The sequence below is a fragment of the Aegilops tauschii genome, chromosome 2 (genome assembly GCF_002575655.3).
Source record: "Aegilops tauschii subsp. strangulata cultivar AL8/78 chromosome 2, Aet v6.0, whole genome shotgun sequence".
In the NCBI taxonomy this organism is placed as follows: domain Eukaryota; kingdom Viridiplantae; phylum Streptophyta; class Magnoliopsida; order Poales; family Poaceae; genus Aegilops; species Aegilops tauschii.
The window spans coordinates 472696110-472720365 of record NC_053036.3 but is presented as its reverse complement, the minus strand read 5'-3'; the positions used below and the strand labels follow the sequence as shown (position 1 = coordinate 472720365).

Below are 24256 nucleotides of genomic sequence, written 5' to 3'. Positions count from 1 at the left end.
ATGTCTTGATATGCTTGTATTGTTCAAGTTGGGCACTAACACAGGCTTGTGATGCCATTTTCAGGATTGTATTGGGGCAATAGATGGTACTCATGTCACTGCCAGAGTTCCTAGGTCACAGTCAGCAGCATACAGGGGGAGGAAGCACTACACAAGCCAGAATGTGCTTGCTGTTGTTGACTTTGATCTGAAGTTCACATATGTGTTGGCTGGCTGGGAGGGGTCAACGCATGATGCTAACATTCTCACTGACAGCATGAGTCGACCTGATGGGATCAACATCCCCGACGGCAAGTTCTACCTTGGAGATGCTGGCTATGCATGTCGCCCGGGTATTCTTTCACCCTTCAGGAAAACAAGGTACCATCTCAACGCGTTCTCTGGTAGGAACTATCCTAGGACTGCACAGGAGCTGTTTAATCTCAGACACTCCAGCCTTAGGGTAACTGTTGAGAGGGCATTTGGAGCTCTGAAGAATAGGTTTAAGATCCTGGATCAGAAGCCATTCCACCCATACTCCACTCAGGTTAAGCTAGTTCTTGCTTGTTGCATTATGCATAACTGGATCCTCCAGTGGGGCTTTGATGAACACGTGCCCGAGGAGGAAGATGTCGAGCCTGACGATGTTGTTAGCTCCGGCCATGGTGTGGAGGCATTTGACAATGACGCTTGAAAGAATAAAAGGTTGGAGTGGGCAGAGGCGATGTGGCTTAACAGAGGTCAGTGCAGGATTTGAAGAAGATGGAAGACGAACAAGAAGCAGCAGCAGCAGTAGCAGAAGCAGCAGCTGAAGCAGAAGCAGAAGTAGAAGAAGAGGAGAGGAAGAGGAAGATCTGGTAACACCGATGAACTATCCCCTATTTAGCCAATGGCTCTTAATAATTTGAACTGTCATTTGATAGTAGTTAGGATAAACTGTCATTTGTTTAAGTAGATGGCGCTACATGTTCAGATTCTGTGTGGTAAGCTCATCACTAGTTAAAAGTGGTGACAACACCTTATGCACGTTGCAACCAAACACCATGTAATATATGCGCCTAATGCAATGCAGTCAACCAAACCCCGGGTTAAAAATGGTTGTCTCATGCAACTAGGGGCATATAGGCAACCAAACTATATGCATATGGGGTTTTTTTGGCCTCCATCCCCTCAAACCGGCTCAATAGAGCCAGCCTCATCGGGAAAGCTGAATCGGCCCTGTAACCAAACACGTCCTTTGTTTCTTGTAGGATCGATAATGGTTCACGTGCATGCGCCGACCGCCATACAAGCACAAGCAACGCGGTTCCTGTGCTATTAATAAAATCGATCAGCCACGAGACGAGAGGTGAGATCTCGACTTGGGAACTCTCACAAGAAGACGCCGAGAGGAGAGGAGAGGATGCTGCTGAGGAGCTCCTCCACGCCATTCCTGCGCTCCTTCCTCACCTCCTCCTCCTCCCCTACGCCCCCTTCCTCCCTCCAGCTCCGGCGGGCCTTCTCCGACGGCCACCTCCCTTCGCTCAACCCCTCCTCCTCCGGCGACAACGACAGCAACAGAACCACCGGCCTCCACACCGAGCTCTCCTTCTCTGTCTACAACACCTTCAGCAAGGCCAAGCTGGAGCCCCACCAGGAGCAGGAGATGGAGGAGGAGCAGGAGCAGGCGCCGCAGCCTGAGCTGCCGGAGCTGCCGCTGTTCCTGGCGAGGGGCATGGGGATCGACCGCCTCGCCTCCGGCCTCTTCACCGCCGGCATGGGCTCCGAGGCTGCCCTGGCCAGGATGGCCAGCGGGGTGGACCAGAAGGCGGTGCTGGCGCTGGACGCCCAGTACAAGGAGATGGTGGACGAGCAGCCCGGCAACGCCCTGTTCCTACGCAACTACGCGCAGTTCCTGCACGAGGTACGTATGATCTAGCGGCTCTACTATCTTCTCATATTTACTGTTAGTTTGCCACTCCTAGCTATAATCACTTTCTTGAAAAGTTCTACTATCTCCTCGTTGATGTTCTTGGCGTTCATTAGTTGTAAGTAACTAGAGATCAATACGTTGGTGGCATCCGTAATCTACAGTCAGCGCAAATGAGTTTTGGAACTGTATGTGTCTGCCATTCTCCCAAGTCCCAACCACTTGAATCATGTTAGTGGGTTTCAAAGATGTCGGCTAGACTCTTTCTTCTTTCTGCAGAAAACAAAAGTACTGTGCAAAATTTAACCAGTAGTCCAGTACTGCTCATGACTTGATGCCCTGTACGAACTGATGAATGAATCAGGTGAAGTGTGACTCGAGAAGGGCGGAGGAGTACTACTCGCGCGCGATGCTCGCCGACCCAACCGACGGCGAGATCATGTCGCAGTACGCGAAGCTGGTGTGGGCGGTGCACCGCGACCACGAAAGGTCCCTCACCTACTTCCAGAAGTCGGTGCAGGCGGCCCCGCGGGACAGGTACGCTCCCTCCACCACGCAAATACTGTCCTAATAATAAATCTAGGCTCCTTCGAGCGGGCCGGCATGGCTGACCGTGGCGGTGTGTGGCAACGTGCATGGCAGCCACGTCCTCGCGGCGTACGCCAGCTTCCTGTGGGAGCAGGACGAGGACGAGGACGACGACGGTGGTCTTGGGGGAGGCGAGCAGGGATCACCCGGGCGTGCTACGCAGCCGAGGCAGCTGGCTTCCACGGCCGTTTGACTACCAGGGTGGCCGAGATGGGCTAACGATGTGCTTGCTGAGGATGATCATGCTTGTAGTATTGTGTTTCCGTGTAACCTGCAAAATGTTTGGACGGTCGAGGTGCGTGCACTTGCTACAGAATAAAGAACGTAAACGGTTGAGGGAATGGAAGGCTGGACCTGTAAACATTGGTGATTCCGTCTGCAGATGCTAAGTTGTCACTATGTTTATTGGCTAAATTATAGGAGTACTAAGGGGGTGTTTGTTTCAAGGGACTTTTTGGTGTAGCGACTAGAAAAAGTTTCTTTTAGGGACTACTAGGGACTAAAAGTTACTTTATGGGACTAAATGAAGAAGACTCTCAAGGAGTCTTTTTGGGACTTTTTGGGGACTTTTCCAACAATGCCCCTCCCTCCATCCATTGGCCGGACGCCCCCATGATGTTGTTTGGTTGTTATTTTTCTGTATACTAGGGGTAACATGATCATTTAATAACCTCCATGGAGGGACTAAGGACTTTTTAGTCTCTGTAAACAAACAGGGAAGGACTTTTTAGGGACTATGGACTTTTTAGTTGGGACTAGAAAAAGTTTTAGGACTTATGAACCAAACAAGGCCTAGGATCCTGCAGGCTCTATGTATTACCTTGTTATTACCTGCTTGTGGAGTCCCCATGCTGGGTTTTAATGCTGGAGAGTGGCGCCTTGATGGGCTGGCACAGGTCTTTATGCTTCCGTGGGAGGAGACTGCAACTTCAATAGTTGCGTCACCACCCGAGCATCTCCAAACCGATGATGTAAAAGTTGATGCTCTAAAATTGAATTTTGCAGTAGGAGAGAGAAGGTTTTTGGGGCATCAGCAAAGTTTTTGCTGCAACAACAGTGCCTTAGAATTTGGAAACCAATTGAAACATAAGATCCAACAGTAGAGAGGCAGGGAGGTGGATCTGACTGTCGCCGAGCAGATACTAAAACGCAACTTTCTGCAAAAACGCGCTGAGCACCCAGCTATTAACCAAAGTTGGCACTTCAAGACTAACAAATACTCCCTCAAGTGAAGGTGCGTATGTCTACCACTCGTCGCAACCCAGCGCCAGAGGCCAGAGCTCACCAGCAACGCACAATGCGGTACGAAGCCATGACCTGTGTGAACCAGCCTTCACCTACAGCGTCGTGCTTCACAGAAACTACAGGATTTTGTAAGCTACAGCTACAGCAATATCCACAAATTAAAAGGTCTGATGAAGTCTGGCGTGCTAATGGTAGACCAGGAACAGCACCAGCACAGCCTTTGCCGGATGATGCACGACGCCGCGTGCAGCTGAGCTAAAGCAATCCAAGTGACCCTGCAAGGTACGGTCCCATCCCAGATATATGTTAGACGCCACTGCAATCCACCTGACGACTGACAATCGGAATACTTTTGACAGTGTTCTCAAATGGCCAAGGATCAACTAACACTGATCCATTTTTTCCCCATGTTTAGTTCATACCAGATAGGCGACACGATCATGTAGCAAAAACACTAAAAGAGTCCCATCTAGAAACGAGTCATGCTCAATAGCAGCTAAGCAAAACGCAAGTTCTACAGGTAATCGCGCTTTGTTGTGACAAAAATATGGCCAGGCCGCACCAGATTGAGAGCACCAAATGGGATGCGACCATTCCCCAGCAGAGCAAATGTGAGACTAGTCGTAGCCGTCGTATTGGTGCCCGCCCCTCCTTTGGTAACCATTTCCCTTTGACCGTGCAGCGTAATCCCCGTCGTAGCGCCCACCATATTGACCCCTTCCCCGCCCTCGCCCTGCAAAGTGAGCAAGTTCCAAAAATAAACAAGACTTGTTTATTAAACTTGATTTTGATCAAATACAATACAGGGGTAGTTTTCCCGCTTCTTTGAAAGTACTCCCTCTGTAAACAAATGTAAGACGTTTTGGCAGTTTAAGGATTATGATGAATTTTTATCATGTAGTCATGTTCTTAGGGTACTTGACAGTGGAGAAATTAAATTGCACTGGATAACATGAAAGACCATAGTACTGTCCCCAAATAATGAGGTTCCAGAAACCTCATCCTATGTGTCAAGCATATGTTTAGTACAGAACAAGACATACCCTACGAACAGCAACAGTTGGCACAAAGATAGTTGGAAAAATATATCTGCTAAATTTATACTTACTTCCACCGCCGCGAAAGACTCCACTGCCAGGCCTCCTCTCCTCAACATGTACTAGACGTCCATTCAACTCTATTGGAGATGCCTGATGTACAAAAGATCACCATAACAAGATGTGTTCAGGTATAATATGACATCATATAGATGGCATTCAGCCATTCACAGACCACTCTGTTTAGCACATTTTATGGACATCAAACAATGGCTCAAACTAGAATGCAAATAATGAAGATTCTTGATCTAATCATGCAATCTAATCTACTATAATAGTTTGCTTGTCTGGTGAAGTGGAGGATAAAAGATCTTGACTATGTTGCTTTGCTTATGCAACAAATAAAGTCCATGGCTATTCTATGTAATTTTGACCTTTCAGCAAAATATATTTTTTGTTATGTTTTTTACAGTAGAATGTGAAAACATAAATGTTAGGCACTTGGGCATTCAGCCACCAAACTCAGGACAGGATGCAAGAAACTAATTCACAATGTAGTTGTACGAAGTGATTCAAGGCATATTCTTTATAACCCCCTTTTTTTCTTTTCAATCCAGGGTCACCTGCACAAGTTGTGCTATAAATAATGCAGAAGCATGAGAAACTGAGAAACTCACATCCAACGCATTCTGGATGCCACTCATGTTTTCATACTCAACAAATCCAAAGAAAACTCCAGCCTCCTGCATATTAGTACACAAATTAGGAAACCCAACAAAAGGAATTAGAGGAAAAGCCTAGAGCTAGATAGAAGGCAAGATACCTTGCGACTACGTATAGCAACTCCATCAGGTTTAATTCTTCCAAAAGCCTGAAAGACCTTCTCAAGATCGAAGACTGAAGTAGCTGGAGAAAGATTACCAACATATACTGATAGGAACTCTTCTGATAGAAAAGAAAAACAATCATCAGTCAATACACAACCAAAAAGATTATGTCCACAGGAATTATCAGACAGACACTAATACCTAGATATTGCAGATGAAAATTAGTGTTTTTCTTTTGCAAGGAATATAAAATTTATATAACAAAACAGGTTCGAATGGCTCTGGACAAGAGACCAAAAGTATGCATAATGTCATGCAAGTTCAAAGGTATATTGCTCGGTTTCCTGCGCTTTACATACGCCCAAAAAAACTTCACTTAACTACCAGGTCAGAAAACCCACATGTGAAGAAAAAGATCCACATACAGAAATCATTAGCATATTAACGAATCTAATAGAACATGCTAGATTTAAGTTTCCATTAAGCTCTTCCAGCAAGAAAAATACAGCATTACCCGGTTTCCAATTCTTAAACACATAGTTAACCAGCAGCAGGTGGACAGCTAGCTTGCATGAGTAAACAATGATTGTGGAGGGGGAAATCATCAAACGAGCAATAAGATACCGCTACCATTAACCCCCATAATTCATGATTATACAGCCACTCTCAAATATCAATAACAAATAACATAAGTTACTGCAATACAAAACACACACACAAAACGAAATGTGACACAAGTTTAAAAACAAACAGAAGACAAAGCATGTAAACATATTCAAACAAGAGCTTCCACAGTTAGGATTTCACCTAACTGCTGGATAAAAAATGGGCATTAAGGGCCGGTTTTGGCAATGTTCCAGAATTTTCATGCAATATGTGTATGGTTGGGCTTATTCTTGGCTTTTGCACCTAGGCTTAAAAGCCAAAAAGGCAACTGTTTATGGGCTTTTGGCTTCGGCTTTTGGAACAGCTAATCATTAGTGGGTAGATAAGTTTTGCCAAATGTTAGTACTTAGTAATAACAAAGAAAAAACATAGGGCAGGTCCCAACAAAGGAGTCATGAGAGTAAAAAAAGTTAGAGTAGAAAGAAACCTTCATCCTCAGGAACACTGACATCACGACGAGTGCCCAAGTTCGATTTTTCTTGCACTGGCACAGGCTGAGTTTGTCCAACCAGCTGTGATTCTGTGGTCCCTGTCATAGCCCTGTTAACCAGAGTGGAGTGGATAACCTGACCAGCATTTGCTCGCAGCTGACAAATTTGCAACCGATTAGGCATCAAGTTAAAACTAAGGATTGAGAATGAATAAAATTACAACATATGTTAGCTTACCACTGAAGCATATGTTTGCTTAGGCGGTTCTCCTACAGGCTCTTCTTCAGGTGTAGGTGGGGAAGGAGGGTGGGGAGGAGCAAGAGATGCATCCTGTTTAACATCTGTGGAACTAGGGAGGGAGGGAGCAGGATCTTCAAAATGAGTTTCTCCGTTGACTGCAGACTCAAATTCCAAAGGATCTTGCTGCTGCATTTCATGATTCTCATATATAATACCATTAGCCCTTTCGTCGGTATCAGCAGGAGCTGCAAACCCCTTTAATTCAAGTTCTTCAGCCACATAATCAGATGCTGAGGGATCAACCAACAAAAAAAATGTTTATCATTTGGACCATGGCTACAGTTGGAACAAACTTTTTCTCAATAAATAATGCAGAAGAATACATCAATGAACTGGAAATAAATGAATAAAGTAGGATTATGTAGAGAGGAGTACTGCCCATGTAAAAAGGGTTACCACCAAAATTACGACCAAAATAATAGCACTTAGAGTGGAAAGGAGGAGGTAAATGGAAAACAGACCAAAATAAACATATTTGTCAAAGAGAACCAGCACCGAAATGAACTTTAGATAGAGAGAGAAGAGCCGAAATGAAGTTGATTTACTGACAATATATCATAGAACAGTTATCATGTAACTCAAATTATAGAGGTGTCAGGAAGCAATACCTGTTTCGGTCATGGTATTATGAGCAGCCATCTGGGGAAATTGGTTAGCATAACCGTAATCAGCAACTTGGTAATGATCATCATACTCATCACAGATGAGCTGAAAGATGTCACTGTCTACAAAAAATCCATCTGGTTTGACCTGAGGAGCAAGAATGATACTCTGGGAGAATCTCTTGCGTAAAGGGTAGCCTTTCAATTGCACTAGGCCAGTAACCAACAGAGTGATGGATCCAGCCCATGATTCCAAGAAATTAGCCGTTTTAATCTCGACCTTTTGAACATTCATGGACATCAATATATCATTGATTTCCTGCATATTTTTGAAAGAACAAATGGTGAGAGAAATCAGAAACATTCAGTTTGCAAGCTGAAACCATTAACACAAGAGGATGTGAAATATAAATTATAGATCCCATTACTTCAATGCCCAATTTTCAAGAAACTGAACTATGAAACATCCGAAAGCACAACGAGACCAAAGAATTATAATCCTCAGAGAATCAGCATTAACCAGAGACCTTATGAACTGTGATTACTAATTTATCATAAAACATAACTAATAAAAAACAAAGATAACCAGTAATCCAAAGAAACCTTATAAACTGTGATTACTAATTTATCATAAAAACATGACTAATAAAATACAAAGATCGCCTGGTAAAAAAATGATGTTATAAAATGATGTTTCTGCATTTAAATTGCACAAAATGGGAAAGCAACTTAACATACAAGATCAAACCAAAATCCATATATTTTGCTCTGTATACCCTCGAACACTAATATGTTTACTTCTAGGAATTGAATAACAAAACCGGGAAAAGAGTGAAAACCAAATGGACAACACAAGAGGTTCTACATTAACTGATACAAACACCAACACCAGTAGGAAACAGTTGGAGCACCAGATCCTGAATCATAAAAACTTATCAATTTGGTATTAGCATTTCTCCTAATAGATCGTCTTACGGAACTTTGCAACTGCTGCCTAGCGCTCCAAAAGATCAGCAAGCAACAGAAGATGTCAACATAAACCAAGGCGTCCAAAATTAAGACATAAGGCACATTCAGTCGGATGCATATAATCACCAAAATTCCACCAAACAGGGCTGACATTAACATGCATTACACACGACCCACTTGTACTTGGCGCAACACAGCATGGCGATGAGCCTCGGCGCCAAAGGGGAGTAAATACAGCAGAATTGCAGGAACATGGCTAGATTGGGTTCATACCTCGGCCGTCTCCCCGAACTGGGACTCCATGGTCTGGCAGTCGACCCTCACCACGGTGCTGCCGTTGGTGTAGAACTGCCGCGCCAGCTCCGGGGTGCTGGCCAGGACGCTGTAGTAGCCGGCGAGGAAGTAGGACCCCACCTGCGGGCAACCAACCACAACCAAAAAAACCTACGCGTCAGGCAAAAACCCCAACCACCGCGCGTGGTTTCTACTCGGCGTGTTTCGGGCCGGCGCGGCGCTCACCTCGAAGGCGTAGGGGTGGCCGGCGATGCGGTGCTGCTCCCGCCGCAGTTCGTCCATGGCCGGCGAAAACCCTAGCGGGGCGGACCTCGGCTAGGGGACGGCGCGCCCTCTCGCGAGGCGCGCGCGGCGAGGGGACGGGCGGGGCGGGGCGCAGGCGGCTAGGGTTTGCGGGGGTCTGGTGCTCGTCGCGTCGCGTCGGCTTGTGGGTGCGGGGAACGGAGGCGAATGGGGGGTCGGAGACGGGGGATCGAAACGGGGAGGGAGGGGAAGGGAAGGGAAGGTTTTAAAATGGGCTCGCTGGTCGCCGCCTGGCTGCCTCGCTGGCCTGTTTACTGCCTTCCCCCTTTCGCCATCCCGTTTCCTTTCCGGGAGCCGTCCCGGTCGTCTCTGGTTCGGTTGGTCAAGTCGCGCGAGACGCGGGTGGTTGCGGTCCGGTCTCCAGGGTCCGGCGGTGCCCTTTGCGGGTGGGTCCCGGGAAAAGTGGCTCGGCAGGCGGGGCTGAGACTATGGGGACCCCACCGTGCTATAGCACACGAACATTGGGTCTGGTGTTTGACGCGGAAGATCGTTCCACGAAAACCTTTTTGGAATACTAAATACTACTCCCTCCGATCAAATTCTTAGTTCAAAAAAACCACGACACTTCTTTTGGATTGAAGGGAGTACTAAATTCAGAAAAACAATACTAGTGTTAGGAAAAATAGATTTTTTTTTTGCCTTTTTTACACATGATACATTGATATACTCACCTATGAGGTTTAATGAAGAAATGACATTCATGGTATTTTGAACAACAATGCCAAAGTAAAAGTTATATTCAAAAACATTGTTTCAAGGAATAGTAAGATCATACCGTTTCTTCACTGTGGATTACCCCGGGTGTCATTCCTTCACTAAACTTCACGTGTGAGTACAATGGTCGAGCAAGGTTGATACCCCAAAATTTCACATTTTTAAAGATTTTTTCTAGTATTATTTTGAATTTGCTATTCACATTTGTGCGCATGGAACCATATTCACCCTTGTATTTTCGGTGTGATGTTACCCTTAAAAGAATAGCAAAGAAACAACAAAGTTAGACAAGGTAGAAAAAAAGTATTCTCTGCGTTCACAGATGTAAGATATTTTAGCCATTTCAATATGGACTATATACGGGCTGAAACGATTGAACAAACACACTAAAACGTGTCTATATGCATCTGGTTCGGAAAAAAAGTTAGAGCATCTAATATTTGTGAATTGAGGGAGCATCTCTTTTTATAACTGCATGCAAAATTTCACAAAGAATGAGACGTGTCTTGATCTAAAAAAATCAATGCTCTATTCCTTTGTGGAGCACTGGTTTTATTTTATTTCAGGTCACTATATATGTCTTTTTTAAAGCATGAACATGCTTGTTGTTAAAACAATCATTTTTTTCTTTTGGTTTAATATTTAACATGTGGGATCGGGGGCTAAAACATTTTTTTAATTTAAACATGGATGAGAACATAGACATACACTCACACCACCACACACATACTCACACCACACCTGCTAAAGACCAGGTCGGAGTTGTAGAGCTTCAAGATTGATGAAGTAACCAATAACCATATGTGCCTCGCTATTGACGAGGACGTAACTCATAGTTGAAGATAATCCATATTAGCGAGACACCATGATGTTATGTGCGGGTCTTTGGTGGGCTAAGGTACCACAACCATACTTGGGCATACCTCGGGCCGGGCCGGGCTCCAGGCCAGGCCAAAAAAAGCCCTGTGCTGAAAACCCAGGCCTAAGCCCAGCCCGGCACGATCATCGGGCCTACTAAATCAGGCCCGAGCCGGACCCGAGCCCGAAAAAGCCTGACACGGCCCGGCCCGACTACGGCTAAAATTCTATTTTGTTCAAGCCCGAGCCCAGCCCAACCGCCCAACGGGCTCGATTTTCAGGCCCGAGCCCGGCCCGATGGCACGCTCGGGCTCAGCTTGGCCCGGGATTTTCGGGTCGGACCGTCCGGGCCGGGCTGCCCATGGCCAGGTATAACCACAACCTTCCTAACCATCCAATAGCTTGTTAATTTCTCTAAAATGCTTTCCCTTTTTTCATCTCTGTTGTTATTGTTGATCTCTTTATATTTATTATTTATTATGGTAGCATGTCAGTACTGGGTACAATTTCAATACTGGGTACATAATATGGACTATAAAACCAATTTCGCTCTACACAATAAAATGGCGGTTGCATATAGGGTAGATCATGTTGATCTCCATTTCACAATGTGTAATATTCTGGCGGAGCGGTAGACTATTATAAGTGAGCCGCCATAAGAAATGATTGTTCTCTGCCGTGACATTGAGCTTTCAATACCAATTGCCATACTTCCTGTTCTTGTCAGTTGCCGCTCAAGCCTTGCGGCACGCTGCTTGGCCATATCCTCAACCTATCGTTGCACTTTGTACGTCGACCTCACAGCGAACAACCCTTTTGCACCATGTTCCATGCCCAGCTATCTCTAAGCCAAGTAACTCCATTAGAATGCTATGCGTCGGCATAGGGCCTAAAGAATATCTTCAACTGGTGTTCTGCACAAAGGAGTCATTGTGCTGCTGCGTCCAACAAGAGGAAGCTACAGGAGAGGGGGAAGGTATGCCCTTTTCCCAGCCGAAACATTGAAAGAGTGGATTGCATCCCTATTTTATTCTAGTGAGAGACAATGCGAGAGAAGATATATACAAACGAAACAGACGTATCATCGCAACCGCAAACTCCCCTTTAATAGTAGAGATTTCATGCCCAGATATCTCTAAGCTAACTAACTCCAAGATAATGCTATGTGGCGGCCTAGGGAGGAATACCTTCATTAGCATGTCACACACATGAGTCACTGAAAGTGCTAGTTATCGACTAGACGGGGGTGAATAGGCAATTTTTATAAAAGTCTTCAAAACACGAGGTCTTTGAAGACAGACAATCAAAATGGAACCTATATGATATGCAGCGGAAGATAAACTACTCTAGACAGGCCATAGTCAAGTAAGCAATGAAAGCACAAAGATTAATAGCAGCTAGGTAGTACAGATCGGAATGAAAGACAATATGAAGCCAAACAGGTAATAGTCTTTGCACAGTGAAGTCAAACAGACCAGGCAAACAAACAATGACTTCACGAAGACAAACTGAAATGTAAAGTAGATAGGATAGAACCGGTACCTCGATGAAGACAAGGATTTCATAGATCAGTTCCAGTTGCTGTGACAACTATACGAATGGTCAGGGAGGCTGAGCTTGAACTCAGAAGACCACGTCTTCACCTTATCCCCCTTGAGCTAAGGACACCCAGTCCTCGCGCAATCACTCTGGTAAGTCTTCAAGGTAGACTTCCAAACCTTCACAGACTCCGTACACCGGCGATCCACAGTGACTCTTGGATCCTCAGAACGTGACGCCTAACCGGCTGGAGGATACACAGTCCTCAAGTGTAACAAGTCTTCAGGTCACGCAGACAGAAAAGCTTCAGTGATGCCTAACACTTTTTGCCGCTGGGTGTTTTTGGGCTTTGTCCTCGCAAGGATCTCTCTCTCAAAGGCTTCGGAGGTGGGTTGCTCTCAAACGACAAAAGCCGTGCACTAACTCTAAGCAGCCACCAATTTATGGTGTAGGGGGTGGGCTATTTATAGCTAGGAAGCAACTCGACATGATATGTCCGAAATGACCCTGGGTCACTAAGGAACCGACACGTGTCCAACGGTCGAATTTCAAACACACGTGGCAGCTTGGCTTGGGCTACAAGCAAAGCTGACTCATCCAACTCTGGATAAGATTTGCTCTCATGGTCTTCGCTCGAAGACATAGGATTTCGGTTGAGCATCACGTCAGTCTTCTGACTTTGTTCACTTGGACCCCACTTAATAGTACGGTGGTTCCTATGACTTAAGAAAGAAGAAAATGAAACTACGAAAGAAACTATGTCTTCGCACTCCATAGTCTTCAAGTGAATGTCTTCACACGTCATTATCTTAGTCATGAATGTCTTCACGAACCACCATTATCTTCAATGTCTTCATACATTTTTAGGGGTCATCTCTGGTAGGAAAACTGAATCAATGAAGGACTTCTACATGTGTGATGTCTACTGCGCAACCTTCTCCTTGTAGACGTTGTTGGGCCTCCAAGTGCAGAGGTTTGTAGGACAGTAGCAAATTTCCCTCAAGTGGATGACCTAAGGTTTATCAATCCGTGGGAGGCGTAGGATGAAGATGGTCTCTCTCAAACAACCCGGCAACCAAATAACAAAGAGTCTCGTGTGTCCCCAACACACCCAATACAATGGTAAATTGTATATGTGCACTAGTTCGGCGAAGAGATGGTGATACAAGTGCAATATGGATGGTAGATATAGGTTTTTGTAATCTGAAAATATAAAAACAGCAAGGTAACTAATGATAAAAGTGAGCGTAAACGGTATTGCAATGCTAGGAAACAAGGCCTAGGGTTCATACTTCACTAGTGCAAGTTCTCTCAACAATAATAACATAATTGGATCACATAACTATCCCTCAACATGCAACAAAGAGTCACTCCAAAGCCACTAATAGCGGAGAACAAACGAAGAGATTATGGTAGGGTACGAAACCACCTCAAAGTTATTCTTTCCAATCAATCCATTGGGCTATTCCTATAAGTGTCACAAACAACCCTAGAGTTCGTACTAGAATAACACCTTAAGATACAAATCAACCAAAACCCTAATGTCGCCTAGATACTCCAATGTCACCTCGAGTATCCATGGGTATGATTATACGACATGCATCACACAATCTCAGATTCATCTATTCAACCAACACATAGAACCTCAAAGAGTGCCCCAAAGTTTCTACCGGAGAATCACGACAAAAACGTGTGCCAACCCCTATGCATAGGTTCATGGGCGGAACCCGCAAGTTGATCACCAAAACATACATCAAGTGAATCACGTGATATCCCATTGTCACCACAGATACGCACGGCAAGACATACATCAAGTGTTCTCAAATCTTTAAAGACTCAATCCGATAAGATAACTTCAAAGGGGAAACTCAATCCATTACAAGAGAGTAGAGGGGGAGAAGAAACATAAGATCCAACTATAATGGCAAAGCTCGCGATACATCAAGATCGTGCCAAATCAAGAACACGAGAGAGAGAGAGAGAGAGAGAGAGAGATCAAACACATAGCTACTGGTACATACCCTCAGCCTCGAGGGTGAACTACTCCCTCCTCGTCATGGAGAGCGCCGGGATGATGAAGATGGCCACGGGTGAGGGATCCCCCCTCCGGCAGGGTGCCGGAACAGGGTCCCGATTGGTTTTTGGTGGCTACGGAGGCTTGCGGCGGCGGAACTCCCGATCTATTCTGTTCCCCGATCGTTTTAGGATATATGGATATATATAGGCGGAAGAAGTACGTCAGGGGAGCCACGAGGGGCCCACGAGGGTGGAGGGCGCGCCCAGGGGGGTGGGCGCGCCCCCTGCCTCGTGCCTTCCTCGTTGCTTTCTTGATGTGGACTCCAAGTCTCCCGGGTTGCTTTCCTTCCAAAAATAACTTCTCCAGAAGGTTTCATTCCGTTTCGACTCCGTTTGATATTCCTTTTCTTCGAAACACTGAAACAAGGAAAAAAACAGGAACTGGCACTAGGCTCTGGGTCAATAGGTTAGTCCCAAAAATAATATAGAAGTGTTTAATAAAGCCCATAAACATCCAAAATAGATAATATAATAGCATGGACCAATAAAAAATTATAGATACGTTGGAGACGTATCAGCATCCCCAAGCTTAATTCCTGCTCGTCCTCGAGTAGGTAAATGATAAAAACAGAATTTTTGATGTGGAATGCTACTTGGCATAATTTCAATGTAATTCTTCTTAATTGTGGTATGAATATTCAGATCCGAAAGATTCAAGATAAAAGTTCATATTGACATAAAAATAATAATACTTCAAGCATACTAACTAAGCAATTATGTCCTCTCAAAATAACATGGCGAAAGAAAGTTCATCCCTACAAAATCATATAGTTTAGTCATGCTCCATTTTCGTCACACAAGAATGCTCTCATCATGCACAACCCCGATGACTAGCCAAGCAATTGTTTCATACTTTAGTATTCTCAAACTTTTTCAACCTTCACGCAATACATGAGCGTGAGCCATGGATATAGCACTATGGGTGGAATAGAATATGATGATGGGGGTTATGTGGAGAAGACAAAAAAGGAGAAAGTCTCACATCAACGAGGCTAATCAATTAGCTATGGAGATGCCCATTGATTGATGTTAATGCAAGGAGTAGGGATTGCCATGCAACGGATGCACTAGAGCTAATAAATATATGAAAGCTCAACAAAAGAAACTAAGTGGGTGTGCATCCAACTTGCTTGCTAACGAAGACGTAGGGCACTTGAGGAGGCCCATTGTTGGAATATACAAGCCAAGTTCTATAATGAAAAATTCCCACTAGTATATAAAAGTGACAAAACAAGAGACTCTCTATCATGAAGATTATGGTGCTACTTTGAAGCACAAGTGTGGTAAAAGGATAGTAACATTGTCCCTTCTCTCTTTTTCTCTCATTTTTTGGGCCTTCTCTTTTTTATGGCCTTTCTCTTCCTTTTTTTGATTACTCACTTGGGATAATGCTCTAGAAAATGATGATCATCACACTTCTATTTATTTACAACTCAGTGATTACAACTCGATACTAGAACAAAGTATGACTCTATATGAATGCCTCTGGCGGTGTACCGGGATATGCAATGAACCAAGAGTGACATGTATGAAAGAATTATGAACGGTGGCTTTGCCACAAATACTATGTCAACTACATGATCATGCAAAGCAATATGACAATGATGAACGTGTCATGATAAACGGAATGGTGGAAAGTTGCATGGCAATATATCTCGGAATGGCTATGGAAATGCCATAATAGGTAGGTTTGGTGGCTGTTTTGAGGAAGATATAGGGAGGTTTATGTGTGAAAGAGCGTATCATATCACGGGGTTTGGATGCACCGGCGAAGTTTGCACCAACTCTCAATGTGAGAAAGGGCAATGCACGGTACCGAAGAGGCTAGCAATGGTGGAAAGGTGAGAGTGCGTATAATCTATGGACTCAACATTAGTCATAAAGAACTCACATACTTATTGCAAAAATCTACAAGTCATCAAAAACCAAGCACTACGCGCATGCTCCTAGGGGGATAGATTGGTAGGAAAAGACCATCGCTCGTCCCCGACCGCCACTCATAAGGAGGACAATCAAAGAACACCTCATGTTTCAAATTTGTTACATGACGTTTACCATACGTGCATGCTACGGGACTTGCAAACCTCAACACAAGTATTTCTCAAATTCACAACTACTCAACTAGCACAACTTTAATATTACTACCTCCATGTCTCAAAACAATCATCAAGCATCAAACTTCTCTTAGTATTCAATGCACTCATAAGAAAGTTTTTACTAGTCTTGAATACCTAGCATATTAGGATTAAGAAAATTACCATGCTATTTAAGACTCTCAAAATAATATAAGTGAAGCATGAGAGTTCATCTATTTCTTCAAAATAAAACCACCATTGTGCTCTAAAAGATATAAGTGAAGCACTAGAGCAAACGACAAACTACTCCGAAAGATATAAGTGAAGATCAGTGAGTAGTCGGATAATTATGCAACTATGTGAAGACTCTCTAACATTTAAGAATTTCAGATCTTGGTATTTTATTCAAACAGCAAGCAAAGCTAAAGAAAATAAAATGACGCTCCAAGCAAAACACATATCATGTGGTGAATAAAAATATAGCTCCAAGTAAAGTTACCGATGAACAAAGACGAAAGAGGGGATGCCATCCGGGGCATCCCCAAGCTTAGGCTCTTGGTTGTCCTTGGATATTACCTTGGGGTGCCTTGGGCATCCCCAAGCTTAGGCTCTTGCCACTCCTTATTCCATAGTCCATCGAATCTTTACCCAAAACTTGAAAACTTCACAACACAAAACTTAACAGAAAATCTCACGAGCTCCGTTAGCGAAAAACAAAACACCACTTCAAGGTACTGTAATGAACTCATTATTTATTTGTATTGGTGTTAAACCTACTGTATTCAAACTTCTCTATGGTTTATAAACTATTTTACTAGCCATAGAGTCATCAAAATAAGCAAACAACACACGAAAAACAGAATCTGTCAAAAACAGAACAGTCTGTAGTAATCTGTAACTAACGCAAACTTCTGGAACTCAAAAAATTCAGCCAAAATAGGGCGACCTAATAATTTGTTTATTTATCTGGTGCAATTGGAATCAGTATTTTATCACGTTCTGGTGATTTTTAACAATCGTTTTCGTGAACAGAAAGTTTCTGGAATTTTCAGCAGGATCAAATAACTATCATCCAAGAAGATCCTATAGGTCTTACTTGGCACAAACACTAATTAAAACATAAAACCACATCTAACCAGAGGCTAGATGATTTATTTATTACTAAACAGAACCAAAAAGCAAAGAACTAAAATAAAAATTGGGTTGCCTCCCAACAAGCGCTAACGTTTAATGCCCCTAGCTAGGCATGATGATTTCAATGATGCTCACATAAAAGATAAGAATTGAAACATAAAGAGAGCATCATGAAGAATATGAATAGCACATTTAAGTCTAACCCACTTCATATGCATAGGGATTTTGTGAGCAAACAACTTATGGGAACAATAATCAACTAGCATAGGAAGGCAAAACAAGCATAACTTTAAAACTTTAAGCACATAGAGAGGAAACTTGATATTATTGCAATTCCTACAAGCATATATTCCTCCCTCATAATAATTTTCAGTAGCATCATGAATGAATTCAACAATATAACCAGAACCTAAAGCATTCTTTTCATGATCTACAAGCATAGAATTTTTATTACTTTCCACATAAGCAAATTTATTCTCATGAATAGTAGTGGGAGCAAACTCAACAAAATAACTATCATATGATTGAGAATTAAGATCAAGATGACAAGTTTCATGGTTATCATTATTCTTTAAATCATACGTGTCATCACAATAATCATCATAGATAGGAGGCATGCTTTCATCATAGTAAATTTGCTCATCAAAGCTTGGGGGACAAAAAATATCATCTTCATCAAACATAGCTTCCCCAAGCTTGGGACAAACATTAATTGCAGCAAATATATTCTCAAAAACATCATCTTCATCAAACATAGCATCCCCAAGCTTGGGCCTTTTCATATCATAAGCATAATCACTCTCATCATCAATAGTATGGATAGCACCAATAGTATAGCAAACATTATTATCATATTCTTCCAAGCAAATGCCAAAAAGATTTTCAAGATCATAAGAAGTGTCACTATCTTCCCAATCATAATCATCACAACAAGCAATAGGCATAACGAGATCATCATCAAGTGCATCATCTTCCACAATTATTTTTGATTCATTTTCATGAGGCACAACAATAATAGGAGCAACATTATTTGGGAGAGATATCTTTTTACCTCTCTTCCTTTTTCTTTTCTTCTTCTTCACCACATCATGTGTGGGTTCAAGCCTCTTTTTTGAGCTCCTTATTGATGAGATTGGTTGAATAGAAAGCTCCTCCTCGTTACCTGATTCATCATAAGAAATAATAGGAGGATATTGGGAAGTCTCTTCCCTTTCGTTAGCATTCTCTTCATCTTCTATTTGTTTTCTTTTCTTTATGTAATTGGCAATATAAGGATTTTCAATGCAATTCACCGCACAATACATATAAATCTTCTCTAGATCAAAATCAAGAAATCTATCAAGATTAAACTTTGGAATACCCTCAGTTATACGTTTCATTTCCTCATACCCCAAAAGAAGACTAAGCTCTTTATGATGCTCAAGGGTAATCAAATTATCACAATTTTTGGATACGATTTGGTCATGAAACAATTTGCATTGGAGATTTAAATGACCATGTTCATTGCAAAGTTCACAAGGGGCGCGAAAAATATTGAATTTTTCAGCACAAACATCAAGACTTTCTTGCAACAATTTAGTTTCTAAATACTTATGCCTCTTGCAATATCTATCTTTCCTATTTGGTGTGTACTTGCAAACCCAATGTACTCCACAAAAATTGACATGTTTATAGGAGACATTTTCATCATAACTAGTGCAATCATCATTAGTACTATGGATATTCAAGGAGTTCATACTAACAACATTGCAATCATGCTCATCATTCAAATATTTAGTGCCAAACATTTTAATACATTCTTCTTCTAACACTTTGGCACAATTTTCCTTTCCATCATACTCACGAAAGATATTAAAAAGACGAAGCGTATGAGACAAACTCAATTCCATTTTTTTATATATTTTTCTTTTATAAAGTAAACTAGTGCTAAAACAAGAAACAAAAAGATTCGATTGCAAGATCTAAAGATATACCTTCAAGCACTCACCTCCCCGGCAACGGCGCCAGAAAAGAGCTTGATGTCTACTATGCAACCTTCTCCTTGTAGACGTTGTTGGGCCTCCAAGTGCAGAGGTTTGTAGGATAGTAGCAAATTTCCCTCAAGTGGATGACCTAAGGTTTATCAATCCGTGGGAGGCGTAGGATGAAGATGGTCTCTCTCAAACAACCCTGCAACCAAATAACAAAGAGTGTCGTGTGTCCCCAACACACCCAATACAATGGTAAATTGTATATGTGCACTAGTTCGGCGAAGAGATGGTGATACAAGTGCAATATGGATGGTAGATATAGGTTTTTGTAATCTGAAAGTATAAAAACAGCAAGGTAACTAATGATAAAAGTGAGCGTAAACGGTATTGCAATGCTAGGAAACAAGGCCTAGGGTTCATACTTTCACTAGTGCAAGTTCTCTCAACAATAATAACATAATTGGATCACATAACTATCCCTCAACATGCAACAAAGAGTCACTCCAAAGCCACTAATAGCGGAGAACAAACAAAGAGATTATGGTAGGGTACGAAACCACCTCAAAGTTATTCTTTCCAATCAATCCATTGGGCTATTCCTATAAGTGCCACAAACAACCCTAGAGTTCGTACTAGAATAACACCATAAGATACAAATCAACCAAAACCCTAATGTCGCCTAGATACTCCAATGTCACCTCAAGTATCCGTGGGTATGATTATACGACATGCATCACACAATCTCAGATTCATCTATTCAACCAACACAGAGAACCTCAAAGAGTGCCCCAAAGTTTCTACCGGAGAATCACGACGAAAACGTGTGCCAACCCCTATGCATAGGTTCATGGGCGGAACCCGCAAGTTGATCACCAAAACATACATCAAGTGAATCACATGATATCCCATTGTCACCACAGATACGCACGGCAAGACATACATCAAGTGTTCCCAAATCTTTAAAGACTCAATCCGATAAGATAACTTCAAAGGGGAAAATCAATCCATTACAAGAGAGTACAGAGGGAGAAGAAACATAAGATCCAACTATAATAGCAAAGCTCGCGATACGTCAAGATCGTGCCAAATCAAGAACACGAGAGAGAGAGAGAGAGAGATCAAACACATAGCTACTGGTACATACCCTCAGCCCCGAGGGTGAACTACTCCCTCCTCGTCATGGAGAGCGTCGGGATGATGAAGATGGCCACGGGTGAGGGATCCCCCCTCCGGCAGGGTGCCGGAACAGGGTCCCGATTGGTTTTTGGTGGCTACAGAGGCTTGCGGCGGCGGAACTCCCGATCTATTCTGTTCCCCGATCGTTTTAGGGTATATGGATATATATAGGCGGAAGAAGTACGTCAGGGGAGCTACGAGGGGCCCACGAGGGTGGAGGGCGCGCCTCCTGCCTCGTGCCTTCCTTGTTGCTTTCTTGACGTGGACTCCAAGTCTCCCGGGTTGCTTTCCTTCCAAAAATAACTTCTCTAGAAGGTTTCATTCCGTTTTCGACTCCGTTTGATATTCCTTTTCTTCAAAACACTGAAACAAGGAAAAAAACAGGAACTGACACTGGGCTCTGGGTCAATAGGTTAGTCCCAAAAATAATATAAAAGTGTTTAATAAAGCCCATAAACATCCAAAACAGATAATATAATAGCATGGAACAATCAAAAATTATAGATACGTTGGAGACGTATCAATGTGTTATGTTGCAATTCTCACAAACACATTAGTCCCTCAACCACGTTTGTCATCAATACACCAAAACCAATTAGGGGTGATACTAGATGCACTTACACTCACTGTGTTGTCGCGTCCATTAAGAGGAAGTTGCAGGAGAGGGGGAATGTGTGCCTTTTTTCGGAGCCGAAACATGGAAAGAGTGGATTGAGAGACGTGCGAGAAGAGGGAAGATGTACGAACGAAATGACAATGAACGAAATGGACGTACCATCGCAATAGCAGACCTTGCCTTTAATAGTAGAGAAAAGTCGATTTATACCGCTATAAAAAAGGAAAACTAAATGACGCGTTTTTTGGGGGAAACTCTTACCATCACTCCGCGGATCGCAGCAGCCGCGGCCACCCCCCCACTCCGTTACACGTGTCCCAGTGAGAGCCCGCATACTATCCTTTGTCGAACGCACTTCTGCAACATGAGCTATGTTTCTGAAACATATGTAGTGTTGCAATGGTGTACGACGTGTCTACGTTTTGCAAGAAAACTACTCTTGCAAAAAATTTCTACAACAAGACCTCGGTTGCAAAAAAAATATTGCAACAAAAACTCAATCACAAAAAATGCAACAAAACATCTATTGCAAAAAAAATCTTACAAGACATGTGTTGCAATGGTGGGACGCGCTCGGCCGCTTGATGCGGCAAATCTGACGGCCAGCGATCCGGCTGATCTTTTAAAAAGACCAGCCGACGCCCGACGGACGCATATCACGCCTTTTTTGTTTGTTTGGATGGGTTCTAAATGGTGCGTTAAGGGTAAATTTTGCATAGGTACCCGAAGCCCAATAGACAAGTTGGCCCAACCTGTCGGTAGTCTGCCTAAAGGCCCAATGACAAGATTAGTCCAAACCAAAACCCAACCTCCAAAAAAGAAGTCCAAACCAAAACCCTCACCTCTTCCTCCCCTTCTCCCGTCGCCGCCAGCGCCGTCGCCTCCTCCTCCCGCCGCCCTCGTTCCGATGGCCGACGCACCGGAGCAACCTACGTCAGACCCACCCACACCGCCGCAGGAGTCTATCCAAAGGCCTAAGAAAAATAAGAAAGGCCGGAGGAAGAAACCGAAGAAAGCCGCCCCCTCCTCCTCTGGCGCCACCATGGTCGAGGACCCCTTCCTCGTCCTCGCCGGCGGCAAGGAAGGAGGTAACGAGCTGACTTTCCAGTACTGGGCTCCACGTTGGTTCGGTTTGTCTCTGTGGTTACTGACGTGCCTGGGGATTCGGCGCAGGGTTCCTGGAGCTGGAGGAGATCGACGGGGCCGACTTTGGGATCTTCGGGAGCGTCATGGAGGACGTGGGGGCAAGTGAGAAGAAAGCATGGAATGACTAGAAGAAGAAGAAGAAAAAGAAACACAAGCGAGGGGATGCCAAGGCTTGGATGGCGATGTAGGTGGCGATGGTGATGGTGATGGCGATTGTGCAGGCGATTCGGTAGCTGAGAGCGAGGAGGAGGGTGAGAAGGGTGAGAAGAAAGGGAAGAGGAAGAAGAGGAACAAGAAGAAGAGGAGGGTGAAGGATAATGATTCAGAGAGCAAGAAGGATGTTGCTGATGACAATGTGGAAGGTGCTTAGTTTCTCATTTTCAGCTTGTGTCTTCGGACCATTTGCTTTTGTAGCTCTTAGACTGTAGTTTTTGCATTCTTTACTATGTGCTTCTATTAGTTGTGATTTGCCAAATTTATAGTTAATAATACTGTTGTGTGCTTCCAGATATGCAAGATGACATTGAAAATATGCAACAAGACAACAAAGATGAGGTGAAATTGGGTGAGGATGAACTTTATACATGGCTAGAGCTAAGATTGCATCCCCTTCTTATCAAGGCAATGCACAGGCTTGGGTTCAATGAACCAACACCTATACAGAAGGCTTGCATTCCTGCAGGGGCTCATCAGGGCAAGGTTTGTCAATGTTAACTCATAGGCCACTGGCCATTGGCTTTTTCTACATGAAAATGGTGACACTATTCTTTACTGAAAATATAGTATTGTTCTTATGCTTGTTGCTTTCATAAGTTGCCTAATGGATATACTATTTTATTAAACTGATAGTGCTATTTTTCGTCCCTCCTAGTTAATACTCCAGATGAAGCCTTAGGTCTTTTAACCATGCTCTTGTATAATTTTTTACACTGCAACAGGATGTTATTGGAGCAGCTGAGACAGGTTCTGGCAAGACACTTGCTTTTGGTCTCCCTATTTTGCAGCGCCTTCTTGAAGAATGAGAGAAGACCACAAGATTACATGTAGAAGATGAAAAATCGGTGGAGGGAAGTTCTACAGGAGGCCCACTCAGAGCACTTATTTTGACACCCACCAGAGAACTTGCCAAACAGGTATAAGGATGACCTACCATAGTGCAATTTACATTTGGCGTGGAATTTAATTGTTTGATGATGCTGTAGCAGTGTAGCTATAAATCTACGCTCTCCATCCTATTGCCCTTACCGCTTAATTGGGTTCAAATTTCCCTAGCTTATTCAGTTTGAGTTCTGAATATCGTTGGTCCTGTAATTTCTTCTGTGCAAGCTTTCACCTCTATTCGAATATGAGGTACTATGAGTGTGTTTGGTTGAGGTCACCAGGTAGAATGTAATGGGTCGATTCCGTCCCGGGAGCCCGTTCTAGTGTTTGGTTTGTCCAAGGAAGAGGAACCCACCGGTTCCTCGGAACGGCATATGCCCCCTTTATGCCGAACCGAGTGATTCCTCCAAATTGAGCGGACCGCACGGAACAGCTCGCTCACGCGCCTCGCTCCGCTCCGTCTCTCATCTCTCCCTCACATCCGGCAGGCACCGGAGGCAGCGCCAGAAGGAGGCGAGCAGCGGCAAGCAGCAAAAAGGCGGCGGCGGATCGACTCCAAGTCGTGCTCCTATCCTCACCGTCGGCAGGCAGCAACAGGCGCCGGCGTCCTCTCCTCTTCTTGTCGGATCTGTCTAGGTCCAGCGACGGCGGCGGCCATCTCTGGTAGCCGGTCGACTCTCTCTCGCTCCGCCCCCACCAAG

At 43.7% G+C, this 24256-nt stretch overlaps 2 protein-coding genes and 1 long non-coding RNA gene across 4 annotated transcripts; 2 read left to right on the top strand and 1 right to left on the bottom strand.

The window, feature by feature from the left end:
* Nucleotides 1-1188: 1188 nt before the first annotated feature.
* On the top strand, nucleotides 1189-2922 carry LOC109779742 (uncharacterized). Its single transcript, XM_020338368.4, has 3 exons — nucleotides 1189-1882; nucleotides 2253-2425; nucleotides 2531-2922. The coding sequence occupies exons 1-3, from the start codon at nucleotides 1382-1384 to the stop codon at nucleotides 2667-2669; spliced, it is 813 nt and encodes a 270-aa protein (XP_020193957.1). The 5' UTR covers nucleotides 1189-1381; the 3' UTR covers nucleotides 2670-2922.
* A 1168-nt stretch (nucleotides 2923-4090) lies between these two features.
* Nucleotides 4091-9381, bottom strand: LOC109779743 (nuclear transport factor 2). 2 transcript variants are annotated; one of them, XM_020338369.4, is made up of 9 exons: nucleotides 9073-9381; nucleotides 8827-8967; nucleotides 7591-7903; nucleotides 6920-7212; nucleotides 6679-6838; nucleotides 5582-5703; nucleotides 5436-5501; nucleotides 4830-4911; nucleotides 4091-4454 (listed from the first exon to the last, which is right to left on the bottom strand). In XM_020338369.4, the coding sequence occupies exons 1-9, from the start codon at nucleotides 9127-9129 to the stop codon at nucleotides 4339-4341; spliced, it is 1350 nt and encodes a 449-aa protein (XP_020193958.1). In that variant the 5' UTR covers nucleotides 9130-9381; the 3' UTR covers nucleotides 4091-4338. The 2 variants fall into 2 exon arrangements, with proteins under 2 accessions (XP_020193958.1, XP_040255374.1); XM_040399440.3 differs by having other exon boundaries at nucleotides 5582-5700; nucleotides 9073-9371.
* A 12942-nt stretch (nucleotides 9382-22323) lies between these two features.
* LOC141042060 (uncharacterized) lies at nucleotides 22324-23148 on the top strand. Its single transcript, XR_012203871.1, has 3 exons — nucleotides 22324-22396; nucleotides 22482-22816; nucleotides 22963-23148. It is a non-coding gene; the product is annotated as an uncharacterized lncRNA (long non-coding RNA).
* Nucleotides 23149-24256: the final 1108 nt, after the last annotated feature.

Bases quoted from the DNA above. Each gene is read 5' to 3' on its own strand.
- LOC109779743 (XM_020338369.4), bottom strand. From the start codon at position 9,129: ATGGACGAACTGCGGCGGGAGCAGCACCGCATCGCCGGCCACCCCTAC. The intron at 7,213-7,590 runs GTATTGCTTCCT...TTGATCCCTCAG, and splicing joins TAATACCATGACCGAAACAG to CATCTGATTATGTGGCTGAA. The intron at 4,912-5,435 runs GTGAGTTTCTCA...TTTGTACATCAG, and splicing joins GCATCCAGAATGCGTTGGAT to GCATCTCCAATAGAGTTGAA.
- LOC109779742 (XM_020338368.4), top strand. From the start codon at position 1,382: ATGCTGCTGAGGAGCTCCTCCACGCCATTCCTGCGCTCCTTCCTCACC. The intron at 1,883-2,252 runs GTACGTATGATC...TGAATGAATCAG, and splicing joins ACGCGCAGTTCCTGCACGAG to GTGAAGTGTGACTCGAGAAG. The intron at 2,426-2,530 runs GTACGCTCCCTC...CGTGCATGGCAG, and splicing joins CAGGCGGCCCCGCGGGACAG to CCACGTCCTCGCGGCGTACG.